The sequence below is a fragment of the Aedes aegypti genome, chromosome 3 (assembly GCF_002204515.2).
Source record: "Aedes aegypti strain LVP_AGWG chromosome 3, AaegL5.0 Primary Assembly, whole genome shotgun sequence".
Classification (NCBI taxonomy): domain Eukaryota; kingdom Metazoa; phylum Arthropoda; class Insecta; order Diptera; family Culicidae; genus Aedes; species Aedes aegypti.
The window spans coordinates 300429622-300450878 of NC_035109.1; the positions used below are offsets into that span (position 1 = coordinate 300429622).

General features: G+C 35.3%; 1 protein-coding gene across 1 annotated transcript in view; it reads left to right on the forward strand.

The window, feature by feature from the left end:
- Window positions 1–286: 286 nt before the first annotated feature.
- LOC5574263 (translation initiation factor IF-2) overlaps window positions 287–21257 on the forward strand; it is a 52379-nt gene continuing 31408 nt past the window's right edge. Inside the window, exons 1-2 of the mRNA XM_021852020.1 lie at window positions 287–721; window positions 15555–15889. Of these exons, the coding sequence (XP_021707712.1) occupies window positions 701–721; window positions 15555–15889 (356 nt within the window). The 5' untranslated portion in view covers window positions 287–700. The remainder of the gene's footprint in view (window positions 722–15554; window positions 15890–21257) is intronic.

Sequence of the window (21257 nt, forward strand, 5' to 3'; positions counted from 1 at the left end):
TGCCTCAGAAATCACCTCAAACCGAAAAAGAATTCCATATGTCCCCAAGCGAGTGTGAACCTCTCGTTTCTTGCATTTGGTTGAAATGCTGTGGAATGGTTTTAGGTCGATATGGAGGAGGCGGTTCAGCATCGGCAACCGTGTTGAATTTTGGCAGCCACCCGAAGATGTTTGGCTGCCGTCCGATGATGGCGATGCTAATAATGTTGATGCTGTGGCGCGCGCCAGACCTGATGGCCTGTTTGGTGAAAAGCCACTTTTAACCTCTTTTCCGTATTTAAATGACATCTTCGGAGGAGAGCAACTTTAGTCGGTGGATGTCTGGCAGCGGACATACGACGATCGAATATTTAAATTCGTTCGAATATTTTCCTTATCTCTCCGATACGACAGAAGTGAGGGTTTTTTTTTGGGGGGAAAAAGTTTTAGAAGAGTAAGGAGTTGAGAGTGAAGCAGATTTTTTCATTATAACCGGACTGCAAAGCATTGGAGCGTGAATATTGGAGTGCGAAGAACAAAGTTTCTACCGTATCTGTTTTCTTTTCTGCGATGTTTTTTGAATCAGATTTGGTGCACACTGTGATCAAGAAAAACATAGCTGAACAATAATAGAATATTAATCGGAAAATTAAGTGTCGGTGTGGAAAGTGTTGATGAACAATTGCGAAAATTGAATCGGATAGCGAAAAGTTGCTTCATCATGGATAAACTATTCGTATTGGTAAGCATATTTCTTAAATTTTGAATGTAATTTTGCAAAGGTATGTGTTTTGCATGTTTTCCAAACTCAGTGTCCGTTCAATAGTAACGTACCGTTTTGACTTATATTCCAAACACTTAAGGGCAACAGTGACTTCAAATGCATCTGGTACCCATAAATTGGCTAATATTTGTGTTAATTTTAATTTCTTCACAAAGTCTAACTGTTAGCTTTTTGGTGTACCAATAATAATTTTGATTTAATAAGTTTTAGTATTGTTTTAACGTAAAGTATGGAACAACATTTTGATTCATGTTGATTGATTGTAGAGGTTTTTTTTGTCAAAATATCCGTCAGCCCAATAGCACCGATGTGAATTACATGTACAAAACTACGATCGTAACTCACTTTTCGAATGTTCCTAGTTTTCAAAACCGGGTATGAATGTAGGCATGATTTGGAAACTTTATCCACAGTCTACGTGATTATCTATTTAACCATATATGGACGGTTCAGACGACTTGTTTGGTTAAGGAACAACAGGATGTCAAAATGAAGGGTCTCTAAAGGAACTTTTTTCAGATGTACAAGATTCCCGATGACCACAGTGACCAACTCCGGATCTCCCGGAGGACATGTGCTCCTATCATTTAAATTCAGCAGAACTAACATCGTCATTAGGTTCAAAAATCTAATTTTCATATGAGGAGCTTCTATCTAGATAACCTAGTGAATCAGTTTTTGCTACTTTCAGCAAACATGAAATGGCAAACTCACGTTCCATGCCTTGTGCATGCGTTGATTTGAATGAGATTTGGATTACCTTATAAAGACAATCACCCAACCATGGTATCTATGAGAAAACAAGTGTTATACATAATGCTCTGCTCGAAAAAAAAATCAATCACGAGCTGTCAAATTGATATGTATTAGATGAAGAATCCTTATCTGAACCATCGCTACATCAAAAAAAAAAAGGGGAATCTCAAAACCACATTTGGTAGTTCTGGGCAACAATTGTATGGAGCTCGGCTATTGTGCACTGAAAAAATACAAAGGCTATAATAGCTCCTGCATATTTCCCTCGTGATTATTTAGAGATCACTCCTTCTGGGACACATTCTTTTGACGTATGTATATTACAGTCGTTTATTATTGGTTGTGATGCAAACGCGTGTCATACAGCGTGTGTAGTAGAGACAACACTCAACAACAGTCGATGTTGGCGTCTTTTGAATTATCTGTGTTTTACTGACATAAATACATGTAACAAGCAAAATTGCCCTACTTTCTCGTCTGTAATCAGACAAGATGCTTTAGACTTGATACTTTGCAATGCTGCAATTTATTATAAAATTGCAGACTGACACGTGCCATATGCAACTTTACTGTCGTATAATCATTAGTACCATATAATGGTACTAGGTATATAATGTTTGAATGGAGCTGATTAACCAACTGGGAGTGCTAGATTTAGGGATGGACAAATTTGAGTAGAATATAGTTATAATCAATTTCATCAAAGAAAAATGACATCATTATTCATGGTTTCCTTTTGTTCGTCAAGCAGTTCTCTTTTACTGCTTTGATTAATGTTTGCCAAAGCACTGAGCAGTATCTCTCATTTTGAAAATAACTCCAACATGTTGGGATTGTTTCCTATGCGATACAGCTTTAGTAATCAAATAATTTGTAAATTCCTATATAGACAGACCACATTCATTGGGAAGCCACAAAGTCCAACCCATGGGTTGCTTTGCTTTGTGCTCCACGCCCACGCTAATAATTTAAATATTTAAAATTGGAATGCTCGTTCTCTGAATGGTAAAGAGGACGAGCTGTTTAATTTTCTTACAGCTAATAACGTGCATATATCAGTTATTACCGAAACTTATTTAAAACCTGGATCCAAACTAAAAAAAGATCCTAACTTTTTGTTTATCGTAATGATCGACTTGATGGGGCATGTGGGGGAGTTGCAATCATCATTCATAGGCGTATAAAACATCAACTGTTTTCGTCATTTGAAACTAAAGTTTTTGAAACTTTAGGTGTTTCTGTTGAAACACAGTTTGGTAGATATACTTTTATAGCTGCCTATTTGCCTTTTCAATGCTCTGGACAGCAAGTTAATTTGCTTCAAACTGACTTGCGAAAATTGACTCGCAATAAGTCAAATTTTTTTGTCATTGGTGACTTCAATGCCAAACATCGGTCATGGCATAATTCTCAAAGTAATTCCAACGGCAGAATTTTATTTGATGAGTGCTCTTCAGGATATTTCTCAATTCAATACCCTGATAGCCCTACATGTTTTTCCTCTTCTAGAAATCCATCTACGATTGACTTGGTCTTAACCGACTCTAGTCATCTTTGTAGCCAATTAGTTACTCATGCTGATTTTGATTCTGATCATGTCCCTGTTACATTTCAAATATCGCATGAAGCGCTTCTCAATCCTATCAGCTACACTTTCAACTATTTACGAGCCGACTGGAATATATATGAAACGTATGTGACTCTAATCTTGATGTTAACATTTCTTTAGAAACTAAAATTGATATTGACAATGCTCTTGAAACTTTAACAAATTCCATTGTTGAAGCCAGGAGCATTGCAATTCCAAAATGTGAAGAAAAATTTGAATCCGTGATTATAGACGATGATCTTAAACTCTTGATCCGTCCTAAAAACGTGAGGAGACGGCAATTTCAACGCACTCGCGATCTTGCTATGAAAATTATATGGCAGGATTTGCAGAAAGAAATCAAGAAACGTTTTTGCACAACTTAGAAACAAGAATTTCTCAATTGAACTGTGGCTCTAAGCCCTTTTGGAAATTATCTTAAATTTTGAAAAAACCTCAGAAGCCAATACCGGCATTGAAAGAGGAAAACAAATTATTACTAACTAATTGAGAAAAGCTCAAGGACTTGCTATGCAGTTTGAAAGCGCGCACACTTTTAATTTAGGACTCACTAGTCCAATTGAAAATCAAGTTACTCAGGACTTTGAAAATATTCTCAATCAAGAGAACGTTTTCGAAAATGCCTGGGAGACTGATTTAGAAGAAGTGAGAATTATTATTAAAAAAATCAAACATATGAAAGCTCCTGGTGAGGTAGGCTACTTGCCTACTAGTAGACTTAGTGGTGGATCCGGGATGGTGGTGATATTTTACTTAATTAAAAGGCTCAATTAAGTGATGATCTGAGACCATCGAATGGAACTGGGTGTATTTGGCTGGTCAGAGGTATTTTATACCCGTCCAGCACTTCAAAAGTGTCGCACTACATTTTACAATTACATAGGGTCTATCGGAAGACTTCTGGAGTGATTTGTGCTTTGGTCAGCGCGTGACAATTAAAGTCCATCAAGTGGATGGCTCATAGCAAACGAACATATTGCAATCGAACTGTGCCCCCAATGGGGCGACGGTTCGATGCAGTCTTTCGCGCGCGTAAGCATAACTATTTGGTAGGTGCTATGTGTTAGCACCGAATTTAAATATTGCGCATGGGCACATGTTTTCACAAGTACACCACACCTCCCCCCTTTAAAGGAGAATGTTGTTAAACATTCTGACTAGCTACCACTCCAAAAGACTTTAACATATTTTTATTATTACAATTTTTCATATATTTTTGTTTTTGTTAGAGATTTTTTTTTATTCCTATGCCTACATTATCAAAAGAACTAATAAAAAATATTTAGAAGTTTTTTTTTGTATAGCGTCTTATTATTTAGCATATATATATGGGAAAAACATAGGGGTTCGCATTCTTGGGTTTAAAGTAAATGATTTTTACATTTTTATAATTCGGTTTTTGTGAATTTTGTTTTCTTTTTTATTATTAATATTTACTATTGTACAATTCATGTCATCTATATGTTTAATTTTGAATGGTCAATGTTGATTGGGTTTAAGTTTTTGTTAAGTTCGTTAGTTCTTTTTGTCTTTTGTTCAATCAAATTTTTCCGGGCTATTTCACTTGACTTTTGAAGTTTGAATCTTAATTCTGAATAGTATTCGTCTAAATTATATATTGGCTCAGTTGAAAATTTTCTCATATCTTGTGGAAGTTTGGCTTTCCTACCAAACACAAGCTCTAATGGCGTGTATTCGGTATCAGTACGTATAGTGGTGTTATACGAAAATTCATAAAATTTTGTCCATTCATCCCAGTCATTATGGTGAACATTGGAGAAATTCCTTAGGTATTCGTTCAGGCACCTATTATTCCTCTCTAAAGCACCTATTGACTGTGGATGGTAGGCTGTTGAAAAATTTTGCTTAAAATTGAGAATTTTACTAATTTTCTTGAGGACTTCGTTATTAAACTCTGTACCTTGATCAGACTTTAACTCTAAAAATGTCCCATAATTCAAAATAAAATTCTGCACCAAAGCGCGTGCTATGGTATCAGCTTCCTTATTTTCTAGCGGTATAATTATAATATATTTAGTTAAATCGCATTGCAAAGTAATGCAGTACCGATTATTTTTAATTGTTCGTGGCAACGGACCTACCGTGTCAATCGAAATGATTTCGAATGGCTTGGCAGGTGTTGTCGTTACCACTGATGCTTCTTTCGTTCGTCTCGTTACTTTGTTAATTTTACAAAGTTTGCAGGCCTTAACAAACTTTATAATTGTGGTTCTCATGCCTTTCCAATAGTAAAGGTCTCTGAGTTTAAGGTATAGCCGGTTTTGTCCTATATGACCACCTGTTGGAGTCATGTGGAAATCGTGTAATATGTTGTCGATCTCCTCAGAATTCGTCAATTCTTTTGGAGGTCGGTAAAGTATTAGTTCGAAATTACGGATGACGTCTAAAGCAATCCTTTTGAAATGTTGTAGTGGTATATGTGTCAAGATTTCATTATTTGTCGACATTGCTATCTTTTTATTTCTTAATATTTCATTCATCTCTGAAAGAGCAAACTCTAGCGTCTGACTTTCATTTTCGTGAATTATATCTTGTTCAAGTGTAATTAATGTTTTCTTCATATTTTGGTTCATTATTTTTATTACAATCATATTCTGTTGCATGCTTATACTCATTTTTTGTAATTTTCTTATTTCTGCCGGCGATTCTGTTTCATACACAAGAAGGTGATCAATCTTCTCTTTTGGTGAAACAATATGGTTTTTGTCATGTCCTTGTTGTTTCTTGGTCATAGCTCTAGTATGTACCATAAGAATATTATTGTTTTTTATCTCCTCCGATGTTACTATTCTGGATAATGCATCTGCACCAACATTATCCCTTCCTTTTATATAATGTATTTCAAAGTCATAATCTTCAAGATCTAACCGCATCTGCGTTAGCTTTTTGGTAGGTTCTTTCATACCAAAAAGATAAACTAGAGGGCGATGATCTGTTTTGATAATAAATTTTCTTCCGTACAGATATGGTTTGAAATGATCTATTTTTTAACTTGGGATTCAATTTCTTCATTGTGTGCATGAATACTCCTGTAATTTGGAATGTAAACAGGCACACTGTCACTTAATTCGATATTTTGCGTATAGAAATTGTTTGTAGTCAAATTATCTTCCCCTAATGCAAAAATATCATTATATTCTTCGATAAGGGTTTCAAAAGGTTTCATGGCAGTTAGAGGTAAATTTGAAACACTTATTTTCTGCTTAATTTTTTCAACTCGTGTAGGAACGTTATTATTTTTATCAATTTTTGCTACGATGAAATTTTTTAAAGGTATCATCATAGGTGTGAATGGTCTGATTAATGCGGGCTTATCAGTTGTGTTTATAAATTTTACATATTGTGCTGAAGGTGATGCTAATGTGTTTCCGCAAAAGATTCCTGGCTGAATCTCTTGAGAACATACCAACATGTCTTCAGTTATATTTAAGTAATTTAAATTTCTTATAACTTCACTTCGTTCGGGGAGTATGATTCCTTCATTTAAATTGTCTTCAATTGGGATATTTACTTCTTCATTGTTGTGTCTAAAATTTAATGTCCATGATTCATAATCTATGGTACATCGAAATTTTGCTAAAAAGTCTCGGCCTAGTATGCCATCTGTGAATATTGGAAATTGTTCATCTACTAATTGGAATTCATGTTCTAATGTAAATGAATTCTGAAATGTAAGCTGAGTTGTTGTTGATGCAAGGGTTTCAATCTTATTTCCAGATATACCTGAGATCATGCATTTTTGATCTTGGTGTAATTGTTGATTATTTCGAACTTTGTTTAGTTTAAATATAGAAATGTCAGCTCCAGAATCAACCATAAAGGTGCATGTTGAATTAGACATTCTAACATGTGCCTCAATGAAGTTTGAAGCTGATGTATTTATTGTGTATATCTTTGAAGTTGTCCTAAAAAATTAGGTTGTTGTTGTGTGTTTGGTTGTATATTTGGTTGTTGAGTTTGGTTATTTTGTCTATTCTGTGTTGGTGTTGGTGGTGCATTTTGTTTATTATCGGTATTTGCGTAGAAGATACGTGATTGCGTGTTACCACGATACGATCCTCTACCGCGTTGGAAACGTGGGTTTTGGAAATTATGTTGGTAATTTCCTTGACCACGGTAGTTGGAAAAATTCCCGCGATTACTAAAATTGGAGTAATTTCCGCGATTGGATTGGTACTACGGCGGAGGCGCTCTCCTCTACGCTCGTTGTTGTTGCTTATGATGAGTTGTGCTGTTACTCAGCCTTGGTAACGAATCCTTGTGGCTGGTTTCTTCATAGTGGTTTTGAGTTTGGCAGCCAGTGCCTTTACTTTTTCTATGTCCACCTTAACTTGTTTTCCCCACTGTACGATGTTTTGTTGAGTCTCGTTTTCAATTTTTAGGATTTGAATAGGTTGTTTTGATTTCATAGAGTTTGATTTTTTCACTTCTGATTGTCCTTTATCTTGTTTTGGTTGTTTTTCTTTTTCATTACAAAAAACCTTTTTTAAATGTTCTCTTTTTTCACTTACTGCACTAAGTGTCAGGCTATGATATGCCTGCACATTGGACACTCTTTGTTTTACCATTTTCGTCTGTTCTCTTATTCACTTAGATAATAGTTTGTTTGCCACATAAAAAGGCTATAGAATGTCACTAGTTCTAAAATTGCTGCTGTCATGAATAGGGAAAGACTGAGTTTATCCATTATTTTCACACGACGTAGTTTTTTTTTTCACATAATCACGTTTCTGTTGCTGATGTTCTTGAGTGTTTTTTTTTTTTACACAATGGTTGCCACTGTAGGAGAACGACGGCTGAGGTTTTCAATCTCTCGCATTAGAATTTGCCAGATAACTCGCAATAATAGTGCAGCGATAATAATCACCATGCATGTAGCGATTACGTGTACTGGACCAATTCCTGATGCCACCGGTAATGACTGTTGCTGTTGTCCTGTTTGCTGCTGCTGCTGCTGCTGCTGGACCACTATTTCCTCTCGGGATTCTGAACTTCCCATCTTCCTTTTGTATTTCGTATGTTTTTATCCGTTTTACATTTGCTTTAGCGATAATTAGCGTATTTCTGGAGACGGATTGGCGGATTAACGGAGAAACTTGTTCTATCACCCTAACAGGCTGCTTTTGGTCTGTTGTCCGTTGATATCGTTGCTTATACGGGATCGCCCGTGTTAAGGTTCCCTCCGGGGCGTGCTCTGCGATTTGCTGTTCCGGTGCTTCCGTTGGCTTCTATGCGTCCTCCAGGGCCTTGTAGGTTCCGATTAGTCCGGTCGCCATGAGGTAGGCTACTTGCCTACTAGTAGACTTAGTGGTGGATCCGGGATGGTGGTTATATTTTACTTAATTAAAAGGCTCAATTAAATTGGGCGACGGTTCGATGCAGTCTTTCGCGTGCTATGTGTTAGCACCGAATTTAAATATTGCGCATGGGCACATGTTTTCACAAGTACACCACACTGGCGATGATGGAATTTTCTATATCCTCTTCAAGAAACTTCCAGAAAGTAGCTTATCATTTTAGTTGATATATTTAACAAATGTTTTCAATTAGCATGTTTTCCTGACAAATGGAAAAATGCTAAGGTTGTTCCAATTTTAAAACCAGACAAAAATCCTGCAGAAGCTTCTAGCTATCGTCCAATCAGTTTGCTTTCATCCATCAGTAAACTTTTTGAAAAAGTTATTTTGAATAGAATGATGGTCCACATCAACGAAAATTAAATTTTTGCCAATGAACAGTTTGGATTCCGCCATGGACATTCGACCCTCATCAACTCTTACGTGAAACTAATTTGATCCGTTCCAACAAATCTGAAGACTATCCTACTGGTCTTGCTCTTCTAGGCATGGAAAAAGCATTCGACAGTGTTTGGCATGAAGGTTTGATTGTAAAATTAAAAAACTTTAATTTTCGAACATACATTGTTAGAATAATTGGTTGACGTTAAGTCAGAGGGGACCATGTATAAAACTTGGATTGGATGATTCTCTCATTAGATGCAAAATTACCTCCGTTTCACTTTGACCAGTTTTAATGCATGCTGTTAACTGCGAGAGATATGTAACAAATCTACTTTGGATGATCAATAAGAATCGATAAAAGTGTGCAGTCAGAGGGGACCAAGTGCTTAATACCATAATCGCGAAAATGATCAACGCGCTGAGGAATGCGAGGAAATGAAAAAAACATTTCAAGATATTTGTCAGATTTTTCGACATCGAATAATTCTTCTACTTATCCATCAACAGAAATTTATAAATATTACTTAATTCGATGCATTTGATTTTGATTTCTGACCATGTAGCATGTTTGGATGGGTGATCAGGAATTGCAACAATTTCTGTGCAGACAGAGCGGACCCAGTGTCAAAAAGCAATAAACTGATTGATTATTGAATTTTTGAGTCGTTTTCGGAGTCCGATGGAAGTATTTGGTAGTTATATGATGTCTGTTTGGAACCGCTTATTGGACCAGTATGTTTTGGCCGGTACTCAAGATTTTCACTTGGTCCACTCTGACTGAACACATATTTGAATATTTCTGGGCTAATGTCGGTATTAACGTATAGATTATTGAAGAATTTACGATGCTGGTGTCGAAGGGTCTTGATAATCTGCTTATCTTAGGGATATGCACCCAGTTTGACGATGCAAGCATTAAATGATTGTTATTTTCCTAGAAATTGTTCAGTCAGAACGATGGTCTTAACTTCAGTCAGAGTGGACCAAGTACACATAGTCAATCAAAAAATCGTTCTATCAGAGGTTTGGATTATGATTTTTCATGATTATCATATTGTTTGGAAGTAACACAAAGATGTGTGGAAATATTGAATCAAAATTTAAACGAGTTCAAAAATTTCAGAGCATTCGACTTTAAACCCATTTTTCTCAAAATATGAAAAATGTCACTTGGTCCACTCTGACTTAACGCCGACCAATTCAAAGTTATCTGTCAAATTCAGGTTAATTATCAATTAACAATTAACAATTAGAATTACATTACAATAATAAGCAAACGTGAGTTATAAGCTGTAAATTTAGGTATTGTTTCTAACATGAGAAATTTGATTAGCATATTTCGCAGCAACTGACAATTGTTTTACGAAAATGTTGAAAGTAGTTGAGATGGTTCAAAAGTTTGGGCGGACCTGGCAAAGATTCTTTTTTTATGGTATTTAGTTGGAGCTGCCTGACAGCTTAACTTGTCAAGGCTGAACCCTCGGTCTGGCTTTTGCTAAGTTTCCCCTCTACCTCAGACGGACTAGGCTATGGTGCCCACATGGACACTTTTTTTTTATTCGTATTGTGACTTGGTAGTTTTTGAAAAATACCCATATTCCCTTGGTTCTGAGAAAAAGAAGCATTGTGAAAATCAGCAACTCCATCAGAATTTGTTTGAAATAGTAGTGTAGTAGTGTCATTACTAATACTGTCTAGTCGAAATGGTTTTGAAAAATTTGTCATTAAAGTGCTATTCTGATTACTTCTGCCTTGTACGTTAGATTAGAGTCTTAAATGTTAATTGTCGGCAAGTATTACCAAATTGTTTGTTTAGTAGTAGTTCTAGTTAATTTCGTTTTTTTGTTGTTTAAAGTATTTATTGGTCATTACGTTCATATATCCTTAAAGAAAAAAGTCACTTTCCTTGTCTGTTCAACAATTTCTCGAAACTAGCAAGTATACTCTAATGATCGATCTCAGCGTCTTACTTTCAATAGTCATTTTTATAGTGAATATTTAAGAGTAAAGTTACCTTAGGTCTCTATTACAGTCTCCTTTTCGGTGGCAAATGCAATGCTTCACAACGCCTACTTTCTACTTGTAAATTTTGCGAAAATAAAGCTGGAATTAGATTGTTTATACCATTGTTACAAAAGAGGTATTCCTTGTTATGGTAATGTAAAAACCATATTAAAATAAGATAGTCACCACTTATTTCTACTCAGTGAATCTATTAGTCATTTTCCTCAGAGTTATATTCCCTACGTCGTATATGATAACGATGTATCTAGCTAGCTAATAGTAAGAGTGGCTACGGATCATTCTGGTTAGGTTCCATTTCAAAAATTTCATATTTTTGAGATAATTTGAATCCGGTTCGACAAGTCATGATGAGTCTTGAGTCATGATTTTTAAACGAAAAGGCATGTATGGCAAATCTTTGCATTTTTTACAAAATTGACCATGGATCAGGAACTAAAGAAAAGTACATCCTAAAAGTTACCAGAATTGAAGTTTATAAAGTTTCTTTCTTAAAAATATTGTATTAAAAAATTTCCGCGAGTTCTGGCATAGATTTTCCAGCTTTTTTTTATTAATTTCCCCAACGGTGGAAAATTTTGTGGATAACTTTTTCTAGTTCATATTGTTTTTTGGATTTTTGAGAAAATTTGCTTAAATTTTCATATAAAAACATTGTTTCTACAATGTTTCGTTCTTGAGTTATGATTTTTCAAAGAAAAGTCTTATATGGCACATCTGGACATTTTTCACAAAATTGGCCATAACTCAAAAACGAAAAAAAAAGTGCATTCCAAAAATTTCAGTGATTATAGCTTATAAAATAACCTTCTCGAAAATATTTTTTTGAAAATTTTCCACAAGTTCAGGCATAGTTTTTCCGGATTTTCTTTACGAATTTTCCCAACGGTGGAAAATTTTGTGGGAAACTTTTTCCAGTTCATATTTTTTTTTGGATTTTTGAGGAAATTTGCTTAAATTTTCATATAAAAACTTTGTTTCTACGATGCATCGTTCTTGAGTTATGATTTTTCAAAGTAAGTAGTGTCAAGGGAAAACAATTTCCACCTGAGTTTTCCGGAAAAATAGGCGACCCTGAATTTTTCTCAATTTTTTTTATTCATATATCCATGAGCCCTGCCTGTGGAAAAAAGTTTCATGAAAATCTAAGACCCTTCGGCCCAAACCCGTACGGTAATAAAAAAAAATCCCCCTCAGTTTGATGTTAATTCGATCCGTGCCCGTGCTGATCTATGTGCTTCGGCTCCTAACACGACGTTTGATACATACGACAGACCACTTGCTCCCTCGTGATGGTGTTGTTGTTAGTTGTTATACATGGAACGAAAGAAAGAAAGAAAGAAAGAAATAAAGCTATAAGTATTAGGAGTAAACAGGATTTAGTGAGTTTTCATTGAATTACATTTGACTACATCGCTGATTATAGTCAATGACATCGGAAACTTTATGTGTTGACTGTTGATCTAGTTTTTCCTCAGTCCCGTTGATCAGTATTGCTAAAGGTCCTTTTTAACATGTTTATTAGTACTTGGACAAGTTGAATATTATAAGTATACTACTTTTGTCATGTTGATCAGTAATGATATTGATCAGTTTGTTTTATACATCTATTCATATTCAAATCTGGTCTCGTCTGTTTTCATTTAGAATCGTCGTAAATACATTTCTATGTGTTAAAAACTATACTAGAAATAATAAAGAAATAGAAAGTCATTTTTTATTGTCCGGATCCACTTTTCGTTGACAAAATAAAGCTTCATCGCGCCTAAGCCCTATCTATTTATTATAATTTTACGAGAATGAAGTTGTTGTAGTTTTATGATACCAACATAATAAATGTGTTTTTTTATTATGATTCTAATGAGAGAAACATATAAAATTAACATTTGTGTCACATTCTACTCGATGGATCCTTAGTCATTCTCCTCATTAGTCAATATTGTAACCATTTAAACGAAATCTAACCTATCTGCATCAAAGCGTGGCTACGGCTCCTGTTACCCCGATGCCTGGTAACAGGATAACCGTTGGATCACATCCGTAAGATTGATGCATCTATGCCAGATGGTTGATGACGCGGCATTAAACAAATATTTCTTGATGTGATACCACCACGACTGGACATGTCTTTGGTTCCCATATAAGTGCTAATGGGGTAAGCCCACCCATCGCGGCAAGATTACACATCCTAGGGGATGGAACATCCTTTATCGATAATTTTACCTAAAAATTAAATTGCAAAATAATTCTTGATGGATCTATTCCTCTATCATGACAATGATCAATTGATTTGAGTAATTCTAAAGAATCTTCATATCGAAGTGCATTCGTCTGTAAATTAGTCACATTATAAAAACTTTGATATTATTAGAAAATTGCTTAAAAATTCATGAAGAACTCTGCGTAACATTTCAAGAGATTTTTATTTATTAATGATCTCTTTTTTACATTTTCTTTTATGTAACTATTTTAAAATAAAGGTTTAATTAATTTTCAGAAAATTTCCATATTTCCAAAACAAGAAGTCATTGGTTAGAATCATATGAAAAGTAAATTGTACAATGACTTATGTCTAAAAATATATAGTATTTTTTTTATAAAGCTACCCGGGAAATTTGGAAATCCCGGGAAATACGATTACCTAAATTATTGATGGTCATTGCATATGTTCTTTATTGGTGTCTTATTCAACGAACCTTAAAGGTCTAATTGAACGTCTTATTCTAAATGTGAACTTCACATCATAAATATTCATCAACGTTTTACATTAAGGTATACGCCAAAACAAACATCTTAGGAGCTAATCTATACAATTTTTGAAAGCAAACAACAACATGAAAATATACTAATTACATAATAACTACACGAGTCACTATATCTCCCAACAGTGAATACATAGCGAAACATTTTAAACAAAGATCATTCATTAATTGCCATTTACTCAGATTTCCATACATTATTTTGGCGAGTGCTAAATTCACGAAATTCCACTAGGTCATGTAGAAGATTGCATGTTGCTTATAAACAAATTCAAAATCTTCTCCGCGTTTCTCTGGTACAATCATATTCTCTGGGTCACAACCTTTTGTCCCAGCTTTTGCGGATAGGGATACAATCAAAAGCAAAATTGTCATGACAATCACAGGTTGCAACATTGATGCAACCTTTTCAACTCGCGATTAATCAGTTATTTTAAACACAAAACTAAATTTGTATTATGGATGATGTTCGATAGTGTGTTAAAGTTCTCGAAAATTGCAATGCGAAGCCCAACAAATCTTTGCGCACATGGTGATCGATCATTGTCATATTCTGTACAAGTGGTGATGAACTGATGTTGCGGAATAAAATTGTTGCAATAAAAAAAAAGATGATGGTGCTAGTCACGAAAGGGGTAAGAAAATCAGAAAAAAATGACTAATTGGTTCATGATCGGTAATATGGTCATCATCAGATCTCCATACCTTACCATATGTCAACAAGCCAAAAAATACTCAAGGAATTATAGCCCATTCTGTTTGTTATAGGCTATCTATTGTTATTATTGGGCATTAGCAAAGATATGATACGTCTGACGGCGTAAGATGTTTGTTTTAGTGTTTCCATTTATTGTTTTATACAGACCTCTATTGTTTTGGTCCATCTTAAAATCATCAAAATTTGGATGAATCTTATTTTCATCATTAACAGATTATATATTAAGGAATATGGAATATCCAACCGGTTTTTTGCGATTCAGGTTGTCCTAATACCATAATCGAATCGCTAATCATCTGCTTCGCCTCGAATGCCTTCGCGAGGTCAAGGTGTCACACTTGTTTCCAGTCCTGTGTATTTGATGGAATTCATAAATAATTAAGTTTCCCCCATATGCTGGAAACGGTATCGCGCGATATTCACCAATTCTTATCGCGTCTTAGATGGCGATGGACGAACGTGTCGCACCGCACCGGCTCTAAGCCCCAAGGTGAGAAGAAACAGCGCCTCTGTGTCGCGAGAGATGAACCACGCACGGATCACCTTCGAAGAAGCTAATGCTGATTTTAATTTCTTTCGCCGTTTGCTGGCGAAGAGTTGGGCAAGACACCCACGGGAATGCGAGCTTCCGAGATGGTGGGTGATACATATGTAAATTCGAAAACGCCTTGTAACGGTGCTGGTTTTGTTTTTTTGATTTTCACGGTCGTGGACATTTGATGTCGTCTCTTGAAAGGTCACGGCATAGGACGACATAAAAATGAACGAATATGTAATGCACGAGTGGCCGTGTGAAGGACATGTGGACTTGATGTAGTGCCGGGGTGGAGCTCTGTAGTATAAAGGGTTTTGATGCGGTTTCTTCTTGACACACAAATATCCAGAACTCTAAACCTACCGACCGGGAATCGAACCCAAACACTTTCAGCAATTTAGGTGATCTGAAGCTATCCCTCTTCAAGTTATTCATATAAATTCGTTTTTTATTGATAATTTCTAATTCTCCAATATGACTACAAGCAAACATTAATTGTCACAAACTGATTAATATTTCACTCGATATTTGAACGGATCCACAGATTTAGCCATTCGTTAATCCTACATGCTTTTCGCATGTACTGAACAAAATTCCAGCGAACTAATTTTGATTTTCTCTTTTTTCCAGACGTTGGCTTTTGTCGTACTAACAGCAACCGCACAAGCTCTATCAAATGACAATATTGACATCTCTGTGGACGTGGATTCCGACTCGAAGGCGTACCATCAGTTCAAGACGCGAGAAGGATCCTTCAACTACGGGTACAACGTTGCCAAGCAGCACTTCAATCAGTTCCAGCACAAAGTTCGCGGTCCGGATGATGTGACCTACGGGTGCTACGGATTTGTCGATCCCAAGAATGGCACCCATCTGTACCACTATGTGTCGGATCTGAAAGGCTACCGAGTGGTTCCGCCGAATAAACCCACGAAAATCTACCGGCAGCGCGTGGCGGAAAGTGTGTAAGTAGTCAATTTTGGGAAGATGAAAGAATCGCTTCGGTATGACAACGCCACGGTGTGTCTGGAAGCCTTAACGAGAAAAATGATCATCGACTCTGTACCCACCATTCGAAAGATATGGTATCCTAGCAGTGTTTCGTCATCACTTCGACGATAGTGATTTGAAGATTTAGGTTCATTTTCGAAGAAAATCCCGTACACTATTCGTCAAGAAGGGGTTGGTGGTCTAATGGCTACCGTTTCTGTTTCGCAAGCAGAAGAACATGGGTCCAACCCCACGCACGTTCTTTTCCGTGTATCTATGTATCAATTGTATAAATATTGAAGATTAATGCAAAATTTAACGTTATGAGATTTCAAAACTGCAATCGATAACTAAGGGCAACTTCACCGGTGGTCCAAATCACTGGTGAGGGATTCCACGGAGGCATGCAAGTCGATTCTGATCGACCATTTCAAAAATATCTGAAACTTTGCACAGTTTTTCAGTTCCATCTAAATCGTCATTTTCCGATATCAAATCTTCAAGTTGAGTCACGACTAACTTTTCAAAAGGGTGTATGTGTTGAAAATATTCAAAAAGCTGCACAGCAAAAACGGTTCGTTCGATTGTTAGACAACTAAAGAAACAAAGTTAGACAGCTAAATAAAGATTCCAAAAAAAAATATACAAACAGTAAAAAAACATTTTTTTTGCATTAAAAAACATAATTTTTGTCACAAAAACTCAAATATCTCAAAACCCTAACGTAATTTTTTGAGGGAAAACGGTCCATTATATTAGCTATCTACCATAAAAATTTGGTGATGGTAAGCCAATAAACAAAAAAGTTATGACATTTCAAATATTTCACAAATTTGACACTTAGTGAAATTTATTTTTTTTTCATTGTTAATTTTTTTTTAGGACCGCAGTTTGTTGCTGAATTTTTTGTTAAGGGTACCACATGAAGTTAACAAGTTGTTTTCATGATATTTTATTTAATTATTCATAACTATTATAGCATCTATTAGAAAGTTAGACGCGATCCAGTGTTGTGATCTAAAGTCTTGATAGTGTCATATTTTTTATTGTGCGTAACTGAAGAAAAATTCTCTTAATAGTGTTGAAACCTTTTGATAAAAGAAACCTATAAGAAATCTAATATTGAAGACAAAAGCTACAAAAAAAGTTTTCTATACAGGTATACGAATAGTTTACCTGCAAAAAATTTACCTCGTAGAGAACAAGGTGGGTCTATACCCAGGTGATCTAGTATACGTAAAGCAGGTCGGTTTTCTCGGCGCTGGTTTTCTCCACAAAGTTAAAATCTGATTACACCTGGGTATAGACCCGCCTTGGTAGAGAATAGACTTTGTTAATCATATTTGGGAGAGAGCGAGTAACTTCAACAACATCAAAAACATGATAGGTACATACCGTGAACATACTCACGAAAAAGCTAAAAATATACTACCACTATGTTTATAAAAGATTTAATTGTAAAATTTTTCTTCAGTCAAGCATACAAGTATACAAGTATACACGCTTCAAGGAAATTAACGAAAATATTAAGGTAGGTTTTTCCTCATTTGCAAGCCTTCGTCCAAGGCAATGCAAGCTTCTATCCAATTCAGGAACACATAATGTTTGTGTGTGCACAACACACGAAAATATTAACATAATCTTACATAGTTCGAAAAGAATCAATTTATCAAAGGATATTAAAATGTTAACTGGTTGTCTTTTGTGTGGAAATACAACATCAAATTGCTATCTACGATCTTGTTCGGATTGTCCAGATTCTTCATCATTGGAAAATACTTTATTCGCTGAGTTTGAAGAAAATTATATTGATCAGTTATCATTTGAGCAATGGGTGACCACGGATAGGTGTGACCTAGAAACTATTGTAAAACCTGTAGATGAGTTTGTGTCATTTTTTTGCTTGAAATTAGAAAGTTTAATTCCTCACGACTTTATTAAAACAGAGCAATCCCGCTTTTTAAAAAATACGAAAAATACATTACAAGATGGTGAATTTTTAGTCATTTGTGATTTTTCTGAAAACTATAGGGTAAATGACCCAATAGTGGAGGTATTAAGTAAGTGCCATTCACATTTTATAATTTCTTAGATTAATTAAATTAATATTGCTAATAAATTTTACTTGTATCATGTTCAATGATGTCTTGCGCATCTCTTCTAACAATCGAACATTCAAAAAATCACCATATGTACTTGTAATTTGCAAAATATTGAACGAGCTTATTGCTCCTATAGTTGCGGTAGTGTTCCTATAGTTGCGTATGAGTGTTCCTATAGTTGCGGTATAGTGCGGTTTTGAAAACAATGAGTTCTAAAATATGATTTCAATCGATTTAATAGAGTTTTTTAAAATAGTTGATAAACATTGCTTTTTTAATGACAACTGATGAAAAATATATTTGTTATATATTTTATTTAGTAGGTATTTGTAATACACTACAAACTGCAAAATGAGTCTTGATTTCGGCAGCACGAAATCTGCAAACATTCTTGCCCATCATTCCAACAGTCCAAAAATTAGTTGAGTAATATCAATTAGGGGGAGATCCCCCAGTACCGGACACTTAAGCCACTAAATTCATAATTCGAAAAATATTGATTTTATGGGCTCATGTTACCCATTTATGATAAATATTATCATTTTTATAGTGTACAAAAATAAATTTGAAAATATAAATACGAATTATGATAATGCATTTTGATGATGTATTTTAGTATCAAATTGATCGATCTTGAAAGGTGGCACCCAATACCGGACACGATCTGGAAATGCCTCGAATTCTGCAAATACGAACATCATTGAATGTGTACACTATAGGAATAGTTTATAATTACCAGTTCAATGCATTTACAAGAATAATTTGCGTTTTTCTTACATTGAAAGATGCCTATCAAATACCTCTTCCATATATGATGAAAAATAGCACATTTTACGATGTTGTACTGAATGTTCATTCTTCTTCATTTTATTGCATGTTTGATACCATGATCGACGGAACCCATGAAAAATGAAAGTATTTTGAGACACTGGTGCAATAATTACAAATATATCATATAACAAATTAAGCTGTCCGAAACTGAGGGACAGGAGGTGCTTATCGAAAATTGTAATTTGTCCATATTTAGTTCAATTATGGTACAAAATACATTCATGCTATCAAATAAGGATTACGTTCGATCATGCTTGCGTGATCCAAAGTTTTTTTTTTATATTCAAAATAATTACTAAATAGGCTCAAAATTAAGAGAATACGTCAATTTTGTAAAGATTTTCAAACTTTTCTACTTTTTTAAAAAGGCGTGCATATTTCAAGGATGTGTTATTCTACGCAAACATTAGTCTACATAATAGCTTTCTTTTCTACTAATACACCATCTTGATTGGACCGTGACTTCTCAATGTTTCGACCTTGTCCGGTATTGGGTGCTGTCCGGCACTGGGGGATCTCCCCCTACAGCTATAAATTTTTATCATACGTAAGCTCTAGATCAAATCGCGAGAACATGTCAATCGAGGCATTATGTAATGGTAGTGTGTTAATGCCTCCCGTTATTCAAATCGATAGTTAAAAAATATAGTTTATCTGTGATTTTATGATAAAAAAATAAATGGATCAAGTTTGAATCTCATTACGTTATTCGCAATAATTGCATGCCAAAGCAATCAGAACATTAAGCGATCAAAATAATTGTAAAGAACAAATGAAAAAGTTTTTGGTAAAATGAAAGAATATAAATGCGAATGCAATCTAATTTAAAATGTCATTTATTTGAATATTGGAATACGAATAAAACGAGATGTAAACCTTAGTAAGATAAATACAAAACTTTTAACAAATAAATTCTTAACGTTTTGAGTCAGCTATTTTTCAGGCGATTTTCCTGTCAGAGGTTTCAACGTTCCTGTTTTCTAATGGTCGATTTCTCTCGGCTCTCGTCGACGTGCTCGCAATGCTGCTTTGAGCTGCTCAGCTTCTATTTATCTTTGAGCTCGCTTTTCCAACTTGTCTTTCCTCTGTTGAGCAGTTATTTCTTTTTGCTTTTTCGCTTCCACTTTTCGAGCAGCTCGATTTTCAGAATTTTCCTTACGTTGTTTTATGGCATCTTGCTAATCCTCCTCCTCTCAACAAATCTCTGCCAAACGTTCGCCAGCCGTAAAATCAGGGTTAATTTTCTTCTGTAGTTGCGATGTTGGCTGCTCCGCTTAGAAGCTTCTGGGTAGTCCAGGAAGTCAGAAATGGTACAATTTCTTTTGAGATCCACTCTATCATTTACGGTACGTTTTTCCGAAAAGGATTGGGTCTGGAGGTGGTTTTGGAGTTTAAGGTTTCCTTTACAACTGGGATGCCTCTTTGTTGTCGTTCCTCCAACCACACAATGTGTGTATCCCAGTAGCGTAGCTAGGGGGGTGCGGTGGGTGCGGTCCGCACCGGGCCCGAGCTTCTAGGGGCCCCAAAATTGCAGTACGGATATCTTATAGCATTAAAGATTCGACATAGCTTTGAGAAACTGGCAATTTGTAAGATCAAAAAAAAAATTGAGCATGACAAGCAGACTTTTATCTGCGATGTACAGGGGCCCCTTGATTATCCCTGACTTTTAATATTTTAGAGATAGATTTAGAGTGAGTGGGCTGAGGGCTCCGGGAGGACCATGACTGGGGGCCCCTAAAATGTGGGGCTCACAGTCACGGTCCTACCGGGGCCCTCAGCCCACCCTAAATCTATCCCACATTTTAGGGACCTCCACGAATATTTTCATTGTAAGTTATTTTCCTAAATTTATTTCTGTAAAACCAGTACTTCATTGATGTCTATCAGTTAATGTAATCGATTTTTTATGAAATAAAATTTAACACTTCATAAAATAAGTTTTAATATCATAAATTGAAAATGACACATTGGGGCGAAATTGATCACTATATAAAAAAGCATATTTTAGAATGTAAAATTTCCCTATCTACTAAATTTTAGGAGATTTAGGATATCAAATCTAAAAATGATGTCAAAATTCTTACAACTCGTGTATATTACCATTTTATTGCAAAATTAAACTTTGTAAATCTGCATAATACGCCTATATGTATGCAATTCTCCTTGAAATAAGCTAGTTATTCAACAATAAACGGTTTTATGACCAAAACACTTTTTTGTAATGCTGTACGATTTCAAAAATGAGTTCAGCAGTTCACACTGAAGCTTACACTACATTTTTGACTCTCAAAGTTTGCATGCAGGATTAGCACCAGCGAATTGTTCAGTACTGACTTTTCCATCAGTATTGCTAACACCTTAAAAAACTATGAATATTTTTATGCAAAATTGACGTAAAAAAGAAATA